The 12,246-nt window shown below is 40.1% G+C and overlaps 1 protein-coding gene across 1 annotated transcript in view; it reads left to right on the forward strand.

Annotated features, from left to right (window-relative positions):
• LOC100740497 (optomotor-blind protein) overlaps positions 1-12,246 on the forward strand; it is a 186,882-nt gene that overhangs the window by 156,853 nt on the left and 17,783 nt on the right. The window contains exons 6-7 of the mRNA XM_033319790.1: positions 2,981-3,057; positions 11,455-12,244. Coding sequence (XP_033175681.1) covers positions 2,981-3,057; positions 11,455-12,244 — 867 coding nt within the window. The remainder of the gene's footprint in view (positions 1-2,980; positions 3,058-11,454; positions 12,245-12,246) is intronic.

Raw genomic sequence — 12,246 nt, forward strand, 5'->3', positions numbered from 1 at the left:
AGCGGCAGACTCGATCGAGTCTGCGAAAACGCTAGGGGAAAACTCGTTAGTCTAGCTGGTCTCGACGAACTCTCTGATCGACTCTGGCCTTTTGTCGAGACGACGGTTTTGTTCGATTTCAGTCTCTTTTGCTCGTCTCTACCACGCAGAAAAGTTTCCAGGTGGAAATTGTCGTCTGGAGACTTTCTCAGGTTTATAGGGATTTTTCTTTTTCTCTTTTTTAGTTTCGCTTCTATAGACAGGAGTTTCGGGGATCGATCGCGGCTTTTATTGAGGAGCTTGCGGGGTAGAGGAGCTTATACGTAGAGTTTCTGTGCATTTGTAGAGAGTTTGAAGGTGCGAAGATACGCGAGACTTGGGTAAAATAGAAAGATATAGAAAACACGCAAGTTAACGTTGGAATATTTGGCGAAACTGCTATTATTTATCATAGAAATATGAATATGATATGAAAAATTATGAATTTGCATAACTATCCTCTGTTTTTAAAACGAAATAGTGAATAAGGTAAATTATGTAGGAAATTTTAGTACTAGTTTTTTTTTTTTTAATGTTACGGATAGATTCATAATTGAAGGTTATAGGGGAACATGATGATGATAAAAACGCGGGAAACTTTAAATAGTTGACGTATCTTGAGAGATGAAGAGGAAATCGTAATAGGCATTGGAGAGATGTTTTTCGTAGAATAGTTGATTAACATGTCAATTAATATTTAGTCTCATTATTCGTGTGTGCAAAGGTGATTGAGTGTAACAGCGTTATCCGTTTCTTTATTGGAAATTTATTATCGAGCCATTACCTTTGCATATTAATTATCGAAGTTTAGGACCGAGCCGGTAGGGCCGGGTATCGAATTAATTAAATTAATTAAAGAAAATGTTGTAATTAACGGTCGGGTTGCAGCCCAACCTCGACAATTTAATTAACAAGCTTCCAATCGTTTGTTCGCGAAATTACGGCGAAAAACAAAGCAAAGAATTAATCGGCGAATTCGGGGTTGCGTCAATTAGAGTAAAGAATATTCCAGTTACAAATTACATTGCTTTTTAATCTTTATCAACCCTTTGGCAATTCAATGTACGATCACGGTGTCACCTAAAAATCAAACAAACCTTGACATCGCCTTTAACCCTATCCGAGTAGTTCCAGAATTTAGGATAAAGGTTTTTGTAGGAAAATATATTATTCAAACGTTTTGATTTCTATAATAATTAGGTACATTTTAAGAAGTAAGAAGATGTTCTCATGCAATCTAATTTATTAATTTAAAAAAAAAAATCCAAATCCGTAGAAATAAGCATAGAAAGCACAGTACGTAAAGATGCATAAAATGTTCAAAGCATAATACTCGTCGCAATATCTAGCAGATAAAACAAATCTCTGCATACATGTTCATTTTGATTATATTCGTAAAAAGATAAATCTAGCATAAGCGTCGTTCCATCCAGTCTCCAGCCTCCAATTTTGACAAATATATTTTTACAAATAAATTCTATAACCTAAGAAAACATTGTTGCTCTGTCGAAACTGAATATTATTCATTCTTCTTTAATTTCTATAAGAAATTCGTTCGCAAGCCAAAGGAGAAAGATACGTTATCACAGCCTTATCTCCAGGTTATTCACATAGCCCCGTTATTTCCAATAACTTCTACCATCAGTCCACCGTAATCGTTTCGACATCCATTGTCCCACCCTCTGTACGCGATCGTTCTTTCCCAGAACTCTTTTTCAATAATCAAATACCGCAACGATCGGTCCAAGTTACGAGGAATCGACGATCCCACGAAACAACCGGCGAGATCAGCCGGGTTTCGAGAAACTCAGAAGGGCCAGGCCACTCGAAAAGATCCACATAGGCGATATCTTTCTTCTGGCAAGCAGGAGATACCGGGAAACAGAGGCGATAACGGCAGAGGGAAGAATCGCGCGACGAAAAATACGGACAAGGGGCCCCTTTTGCGCCCGCGCGCAAGAATCAAGAATAACGCGTACCGGGAAGCAAGCAGCTTCCGGGAACCATCTGGCCATTCTACGCGCCAAAGGCGATTTTAATTAACCGAATCTGGACCAACGAAAAAATTGTCCATCCATCCCGCTGATCCCCGGCGGAATTTTCTTTTCTCAGTGTGATTTTATTCTTTGGAAACTTTCGGCTAAGTTTTCAACGTCGATCGAAGAGATTTGTGTTTTTCTAATAAGAATGCATAAGTGGCAACTACTATGCTCTTTTATTTTTTAAACGTTTACTGAATTTTTTAGTATTCCTTAAGATTCGTTTTCAACTCTTTGCAAAATGTGGTATAATGTATGTGTGAAAGCAATCGGAACGTAAAATCTCATTATATAAATTCATATTTTATTTAAAAAATTGCGTTTAATTCATATCTGGCTGCAAATTTTACGTATTTCGTTGTTGAAATTTCGTTATTATATTCGTTATCGAAGGAAAAGCTGTACTATTTACATAAATTAAAGGGACGACGAACAATATTGGGCTAATAGGTTGAAGATATTTTGTTGAAATTTTGCAATGTATCTGTTACGGAAATCGGACGTGATTATGAACAATAGGTTTGTTTCATAGGGTCAGGATTTTTATTTTACATTTTGGTGTTTATTATTTAGAAGAATTGTAAGATATTGTACGATATTATTTGTAGGAATTATAGAAATTAAGATAATAGAATGAAGATATTTGCTTTAAATTTTTAAATCTGCTTTATCATAATTTAACGTAATATGTGAAATGAATTGTTGAAGACATTGTGGAAACAGAGTTTCCATTTATTTAAGCAAAATGTATAGAGATGTGTAACAGTGTTGTCGAAATGATCTCTTGCAGGGATGTTTGTTAATGAGGCCTTTGTCCAACACTGACAGCGTATTCGATTAATTATTCTCGGTTTTGTGTTACTCGCAAATGTCGATATCTCATTAACGAAATGCCGTAGCATTGTAATTCCCTTTTGTTGCAGATCACCCAGCTGAAGATCGACAATAACCCGTTCGCGAAGGGATTTCGGGACACGGGGGCGGGGAAGCGCGAGAAAAAGTGAGTATCGCTTTCAAAATTTCATTAAAGTAGAAAAAATAAAACTTGTTGCTTAAAGTTCTCAAATATTTTGGTTCAGTTTACTATTTTAATGATGTCATTGTCAGAAGATGAAATCCTTGGTAAAAATCCAATTCCAATTAACCAACCACAAATTATTATATTTTAATAATAGAATCATAAAGAAAATAATATAAAATATAGATATTTTACCAAAGCCATTAACCTACAGAAACAGCTCTGATTTTAATTCCCTGTATCGAAATTATCATCGATAAATATTTTCAAGGCCTCTGTAGAAAGGAACAAACGAATTTATAGTGGATAAAAATTCACAAAAATTAGAAAACTCTAATTTTCTCGCACTAAAGAACAGAAACTAAAAAATCGTCCTTTAGAAACCAGCTGAAAGGGGCAACCGCGTAATGGTCCACCCTCTCTCCGGATCGTAACCCTATCGAACAAAAAGCAATTCCAGATCCTGTCTTCTAGATGGACCTAATTGATCGTCGAGCTTACCATGCTCTCCCCTCGGTTCTCGCTATTAAGCTGAACGGATCAGGGCTCGGGGTCAGCCCCCAGGGCCGGGGGTTGCTTCCACCGGGGCTCATTTGCACCCTGGTATCGTCCATTTGTATTCAATATCGCGGCTTTACGAGCTTATATAAGCGAGGGTCGCGTATACTCGGACCCGTTTCAATTTCATCCGGGGGGCTTCTGTTGGCCCTCGAGTGGATCTTGACGAGGTTAAGTCGCTCTATGCATATAAACCTCGTGCCAGCTTCGTTAACCTCGCTAATCCTTGCTACACGCGAGTCAAAGCTTCGTCAATTTGTCGTCTACGGGACGTTCAGGTATCGTCACTGAGGACCTTGAGGAACGGACCAACTAGACGGACTTTGGGGTGGTTTATGGGAATTTAATTGAGTCCACAGCTTGGCTTTAGGGTTGCGGCGAATTTCAGTGACACGTGATTTTTTAGTGTGTTCGATTAGTTTAGAATTCGGCTAAGGTACACTGTATATTAATACGAGAGCTTGGTTTTTTGAGTGCTGGATGAGTCTTTGTTACCTTTCTTCATCATTATTTTAGAATCGAATCAAGAGAATAATTAATAATTAATACAGTTGGATTTTTGGGTGCTGGGTGATTTTTTGATGAAGAATGGGTCGTTGTCTTTCTTTCTAATTATTATAGGATCGAATTAGAAGAATAAAGCGTAAGGTATATGACATTTTTATTACCATAGAGATAATAGGTCTATGATTTTCACGTTTTTCTATTTAATTCTGTTGCAGTCGAATTAAGGAAATTTCGAGATACAAAATAGAATAGAAATACAGTGAGATAAGGTAGATTATACGTTGTAAAAATATTATAGTATAATAAATATAAAAGAAGACAGAGCGAACAGAACGTGGAATACGAAATACGAATGAAGGAAAAGAAATTCTTCCTTCAAACTTAATAAACGTTCTTTTACAGAAATAATCTAACGTCGTTAAAAAAAAAAACACCCCCGCAAGAAAAAAGACGATTAGCCTGAAGCCATCGAATTTCGGTTTATTTCCCAAACGTAGAACCCGAGTAAAATATACTCGGAAGCGGCCGCTGGTTTCAACGGTTCCTTAGATAAGTGCCCTGCAGGGTGGAGGTGGGATTGACGATGGGAAAAACCACGGGAGGAGGGCAGAGTACGGAGGAAATTCCGCGGAAATTGAAGCGACGCCCGACGCACCGGCCGGATAAAGAAAGGGCGAGGTTAATCGAGAAAATATGCAAAGCAGGGGGGCGCGTCGTGGCGCCGCCTAATTAGAATAAGGGTTAGTTTTGGCTTATGGTTTCGGTTAAGGGTGGTCGGATCCCATCAGGAAGCCGCAGAGAACCGGGAGATGGAGCCACGCTGGTTAGAAAGGGAAAGAGAGAGGGAGAGAAGGAGAAGCGGACGGGGTTGGAACATAGCCAATCATCGGATTAGCATACTGATGCTCAGGGGCGGCGCTGTCGTTAGCGTGGAGGGTGCTACTTGGTGGCTTTGAATTTTATATCGTCGCTACAGCCAGTAACTGGCGCATAAAGGCCGGTTTTCGTAGTGGGGCGGACTACTTCCGGCGTACAAGGCCTCCTGCTTTATTTTCCTTCCTCTTTCTTTTCGTTATTCCCTTTCTCGATCCTTTTTCCCTGCTTATGGTTTAAACATCCTCCGTATCGATACGTCGCTGCCACTTTTCTCGTCGCGATAAAGAAACGTAGAAATCGTTGTTGGAGTTTTCATGCGGAGTTTTTCGCGTTTGTAGAAACTTCGCAAGTACAAAATTTGCGCAGGATGCACATGACATGAAAAGGTAGACGAGGTATCCAAAGTATAATATTTGGCAAGTGAAATAATTGTCTATCGGCGTTCTACGTTTTTAATTTTACTCTCAAAGATATGAACCTGCATAAATGTCCCCAGTCTAATCGTTACACATATTAGACGGAGCAGGAACACCTGGTTTCAGACATGACATTCTTAAAACACACGACGTAGTTTGTATTAATCGACTGCTTTCTTTCTCGAAAATTACAAAACTTTCGGATTATACAGTGATACCATGCAAAGTAACATGATTAAAAAATTGTTAATTTAAAATGGTCAGACGAGTCGATGGTTGTGTTGAACGTTCGTTCTTTTCAAAACTAAGTGATTCAAATTAAAGATCACGGGCAATTTGAGCAAATCAGGGAATTTAAGTAGTTTCAAAGGCAAAATGATCATATCGTCGAACCTCGTTTACGTATCTACGAACGTAATTAGATTATAACAAATGAAATAGTTCGAATCATTTCTTTCAACGAATACTCTCGTCTCTCTAGACATATCGTCATCTGTATATCATTTTGATTTTCGCGTGTATGAACGCCATCCTGCGCCATAATGCCCATACAGTGAAGGGCGAATCCTTAAAAATGGGGCCCTAATATTAACCTCGATAATCTTCTTTGTTGGATCTCGATTAAGTCGATCGTCAAATTTTCCCTCAACTAAAAAAGAAGCCACGATGACTGGACAGATTTGGTATAATCGCGTGCCTAGTGTCGGCGAGTTCGGCCACGTTATTTCATTAAGTTTTTAAGTTGCGAGTAGTCGTGAGGCGCGGAACGCTGCTCGAGCGTGGCCAGTCGATTCGTCATGCCGGTTAAAAAGAAATATTTTCCTCGTGTAAAAAAGGAGGGGAAAAGAACGAAGCGAAGGAGGAGATAAAAAAAAAAGGGCAGCACTGGCCCCGGCGTGGCTCGTTGTCACGTCATTTATCAAGGCGCGCGCCGGAACGATCGTATCGTGCCTCACGAAGAATCAATCTGTCCGCGGCCACGTTTCCACGTTGGCTTCGCGTTATTAATCGCCACGCCTCGCCATTTGTTGCGTTTACGCGACACTATCGACGTAATCCTCGAATCTTAGAGACCGTCATGCTCAGGTATAGTTGTAGCACGAATTACGAATCGTTTGTAACGATTGTGAATCACATTGGGATGAGGTTGTAAATTTATGAAGCTTCCTTCGAACCTAAGTCGCCAGATGCAGTGTATTGTTCAGTCGCTTCTGTCAGTAAATTATTTACTATTGTATTTTTAAACTAAACTTGGTTCGACACTTCGATAATGATATTGAAGATGAATCTTACAAACTGGCTGCTAATTTTTGAAATGTAAAGAACTATCGTATAAACGTCGTATCTTCTACTTTTCTGTAAATACAAGGCGAAGTGGTCTAAGAGTATCCAAAAGACTTTAGATTTTGAATCTTCTGTTTCTGAAACTGAGATGATTAGAATTTGTATTAATATCGAAGAAGCTTTGTATCTACGAACGAATTCTTCTAATTACCCATTGTCATGATATTTCTTCGATGTACAAACCAGTTTTCCAACTGACTATAATTTCTCCGATCGTGAAACCAATAAGATAATCCCTCCAGCATAGAGCTTCGTTTGCAAAGAAACGTTGAAAAACCAGATAAAATATTACATAATAAATAACCATGGCAACACACAATGAACGAAACAATATGAAAAAATATGGTGAAGGATCATCAAAGTACATAATCGATAAACCAATGAAAAGTGCCATCAGCATGAAACTCCACTTGCCAGCAAACACTTAAAACAATCAACATAGTGAAAACCTAAAACCCCCGTGCTCCTTCTTCTATCACACCCCAAACAGCTCCAAACTGAAATTCCGCGATACGTCAGCTAGCATTCAGAACCATCGTGGCTGAAACGGCCACTCGAATCCCGCGCCCTCGTGTGTTTTCGAGTGATAGGAAATAATAATGATTCCCCTGATATCCAACCGTCATCGTATCGTCGTCATCCCCTTACCCCCTTCCGCGATCCTGACAATATCTCAGGAAAAAAGAAGAGCGCATCTATATATATACGTGTAGCGTGAGAAAGACGTTTTCACCGTCAACGATCCATTAAGAAGACGGGAATCATCGAGCCTTGACAGAATTTCATAGGGTATCAGCGGGGGTGTGCGCAACGAGAGAACCGAAGCTGTTCCACGGGGGTGGCTACGTGGTGGTGGAAACACAAAAACGAGGGCCCAGCAAGCTTCGAGGGGTTGATTATAAATCCTCGACGATGACACGATCTTTGGGGTGGGATGACACCGATACACCAAAGGCCGAACGTCAAAGGCAAAACCCCGGGGCTGCTGGATTTTTTCATTATTCCGTCTGAACGTTCGATCAGGCGATCACAGACACTCGATCGGCGACCTGGGTAATTATGGTGAAATTATGCGCCACCTTTGACTCGTTCTTTCCCTCTAACGAAGTCAACCTCACCCTTCGTCTCGTAATCGCGGTTTAAGAAAAAGGGCTGCTGGGGGTGCTAGCAGTTTGGTGGTTAGGTTAGGAGGATTAGTGGGATTCTTTGTAGGCGTTGCGTTTTCATTAAGGGATTATCGAGAGGGTGCAAGTGATAAAAGTTGCTTTGGGTTTTTGGCAAAGGGTTAAAGAAGTATTATAATGATCATACGCAAAGAAATATAAAGAAGTATAGTGTATTGTAATATTTAGAGGGGTGCGAGTGATAGGAGTTGCTTTAGGTTTATGTTGAAGGGATCAAGAAGTCTGTGTTAAACGTAGAATGGATAATGTGAGAAGATGTAGAAAATATCGTAGATTTAATATTTAGAGAAAGAAATCTGTACGTTCCTTCGCGAGTTTCTTTTTGCTCGTCAAAACACGAATTTGTGGATATCGCAGGGTGAAATTGTTGTTTGTTTCATGGTTTACCGTGAGATTATGGTGAGACAGATGTAAGAAGGTATTTGGAATGATAAGAACATTGAAATCACGAGTACAAGGCGTGAACTAGTTGGAAATTGGAACGACCGCGTGCACAACAGAAGCACACATAGTGAATCCAATTACCTGCTTCATCCTACTTGCGTGTGCAAGTAACAGCAAGATCGGTCGAGGAGACGCGCGTATTCCGCGGATAATCTTGCGATTTGTCAGCCGTTGAATCGCAATGCTGATGCACAGATGCTTAAGCGAAGATTAGAATAGGAAACGAGAAACTATTAAGTAACTACTCCATAAGTATACTCGATCTTCGAATTGCTATGACGTGAGAAATTGTAGAAATTTCGGAGAAAAAGGAAGAAAGAAGGAAGAAGAAAAAGAGAAAGGAGAATTGTCAAAAATGGAAATTACTATTTATTAAATTATTATTTTCTCGTTTGCAAGTTCAACGTTGCAATCGTCAGCTAATGCTTCTAAACGGGGATGTAAATCAAACATTCCTCTGTTTTTTAGTCTCAAGAAAGCCATCTGAAACGATATAAATCGTTCGTTAAATCACCAAAATCTCGATCATTACAAATTCGAGAAATTATATATCAAACCACCACATCTTCCGATACTTACGAAATAGGGCGGAGGTTAATCATTTCTCAATCGTTTAATCAATAAATTCTCACACGCGTCTGAAAATTTCTTCGCAAACTATCCCAAACCATCGTCAAAGGATACAAATCACTCTCCTAATCTCACCCTAAAATGTCGCCCTCGACTCCGGGTAAAAGTAAATATCGTGGATCTGTTCCAAGTCTGTGGAAAGCTCCCCTTCTCGATCTTTCAGATCGTTCCACCATCGAAGACCATAGGGATGAGGGAAAGAAAAGAGAGTACAGCTCGCTTACTAAATCCCGTGTCGTCCACGCAAACTATTGATTTTAACGTGTTTTTGCACTTAAGCGCGTCGGAAACCGGAGAACCGTAGTAGCGTAACACCCTTTCCACGCTCACGGATTCATCCAGTACACCGACAATGTACTCGCTAATGTTTCTCCTTCTTTCTCTCGATCGTGTTCACGTTGTCCATCGACTCGGTTGCTCTCTGTTTCAAGCCTTGTCGACGTTTTGCCACGGCTGTGTCGGTGCATTGATCGCATTACGCGGCATTAAGGCATCGGTGAGCCTCTCGTTACGTCCGGCTCTCGAGCGGCTCAAGCCGAGTCTTACACGATACTTACGTTCCCGAAACGTGTTTGTTAAAAAACGCTGATTTGCATGATGATCGCTTAAAAAAGACTTTATCGTACCTGTTGGCATTTGGCGGAAAGACGCGATACAATGTGAAATTTCAAATTATCTAGTGTGCTTGAAACTAATATTAGGAGAATGTGGTTTAGAGTATTTGGCTCTGTCAATTTGTTGGTTACGTGTGTGTAGGGTAAGTAAGTGGGTAGTGTGATTCGAAATTTGTGAGAATTGTTAAGAGTGTTTTTATAGAGTAATATTAGTGTTAATGAGATAAATAGGAAATTCTGTCTGAGAGACATTAAGCTCATAGATATTTCAAGTTTGTATGCTTTCTATTTTTGTTTAGAATACTTTACGCTTATTGTTTTATTATTGTTGGAAATAATAATTGGCGCGAGCTGTCCTAAATTTTCCAGACGACTCGTTTCACATCAGTCGACTGATAAAATTTTCCAGTTACGTCGTTCGAGTAATTGAGATTTGGAATAGGCGCGCAGATAGGTCGATTTGAGTGTCGAGCAACGGCGGTTTTTGGGGTAAATTGGTTTTCAACCCGAAATCGTCAAGTTTCTTAGGATAAATTGGTTTGAAAATTGGATTCGCCAGGGTTTTCGAGGGGAATTGCTTCGAAAATTGAAGCGTGTCATTGTTTAAAAATAAATTGCTTCGTATATCACGATATGTCGAAACTATCAAAGAATTTGAAATGAAAATAATAAGATACAATTAAACGTATCTATTATTTCGAAAGTATAAACACAAAGTTATAATTAAAAATTAGAAAGAAAAATTATAAATAAGATTCTTTTTCGAGCAACCGATTTGAAAAAATTGAAAAAATTTAAGTTTCACTACAATTAAGATGAATTTACATGTCTGATTATAATTTTACTGAAACTGTACTTTCGAAGCATCGAACATTTTGTGTTGCATTAAAATTAAAACATAGCCTTTTATTGCACAAACTTGGTCCAATATAATCGATCTACTGACACGTCATACATACAACACACGATCAATACACATTTTAGACGCACGCTTGCCAGCAACAGCCGTATGAGTGTCGCTACAGCGATCACACGCGACGGCTAAAACGCCTGTAATTTGCCACAGGTGCGAAACACCTCGATTAAAGGGTGAATTTCAAATGATTGCATCTACTAAACCGATAATTGTTACATTTTTGACATACAACGAATTTACCTTAAATATCGCTGGAATAATATTTATAATACCCTTTGGACTCTAAAAAAAAAAAAATGTAACAGTTTAAAATATATAGAATTTTTAATTGAATAGAAATAGTTGTAAAATATTTCATAAAATCGATCCTTCTATTTTCACAGTCTAATCTGTAAAAATTTATTGTTACAACTCTTCTTTTTATAACATATAACATGACTTTCAACGTTAATAAAAGACCTCGGATCAATATTCTCTACACTTCATGCAATAATGCTTCTGACAATGAATTACTAAAGTAGTATTCAACTAATGTGATGCAAATTGCTGATAAATACGCGCTGCTAACTAACTAAAGAATAAATTAATAAGAAACTTGGCCAATTGTCCCTGTATGGTAATGATATTAAAGTAATACACTAGCCAGAAAAATAGGAAAAAACGTGGAAGAAAATTTATTTCGTCTGTCAACTATTTGGCCTGTACCAAACTAATTGAAGGCTAACTATGATAACCGTCTGATTTCCAAAAATTCTATGAATCTAACCTCCTGTAACTAAAAAAATCCAAAAAGCTTTCCATGAAGCTAACCCTTCCTAAAAAAATAATCCATTAAAAGAAAACATCCCAACGAGCCCTAAAAGATTGCTAACTCCGCGTCGTTGTTGCAGAAGGCAGGCGCTGTTGACAGTGTCAGGAGGCGGTTCCCGTCTAACAGCAGGTGGGCCAGCATCCCCCGAGAAGCGTCGTTCTTCCAATTCGGTTAACGACCTCTTAGATGACGAGGACAAACTTCTAGACGTCGTGGGACCCGATACACCCCATCCAGCGCATCATCAACGCGAGCGCGAACACTCTCGCGAGAGGGACGATCGAACAAGCGAAAGAGGGGAGGGTAGCGAGTCATCGGGTTCCGAGAGCGGCGGTGGACCAGGCCCAACGGGTTCAGAAGGGCCTCGACCGGACGTATCGGTTGGTCCACCGCTTCATCCGCCCCTGTTACCGTACCTCTATCCACCGGTACCTGGGTTATACCCAGGTCCAGGGCCTCTAATACCACCCAGTCCCCTGGGAATCCATGGTGGAGTCACTCCAGGCATGTTGTTCAACGCGCAACTGGCTTTAGCTGCGTCCCAGCACCCAGCCTTGTTCGCTCACTATCCTCACCCCCTGGCCAGTCCTCTACATCAACTAAAAGGACATCGATTCGCGCCGTATACCTTACCAGCACCGTCACACGGATCCGCGTTCGAAACTGTCACCCCTGGTAGTAGGACACTCAGCCCAAGGTCTCCACCTCCAAGGCCTCCAACTAGCTCTCCCACACCAACGGCTGGCCTAACGTCGGGCGGCAGTTCAGCGGGTGAACTAAAATCCATAGAGAACATGGTGAACGGCTTACAAGAGAAAAGGAGGCGTAGCCCTAGTCTAACACCCGGTGGACACAGGGGGGACGCGGACGC

Source organism: Bombus impatiens, unplaced genomic scaffold (genome assembly GCF_000188095.3).
Source record: "Bombus impatiens unplaced genomic scaffold, BIMP_2.2 scf_0217, whole genome shotgun sequence".
Classification (NCBI taxonomy): domain Eukaryota; kingdom Metazoa; phylum Arthropoda; class Insecta; order Hymenoptera; family Apidae; genus Bombus; species Bombus impatiens.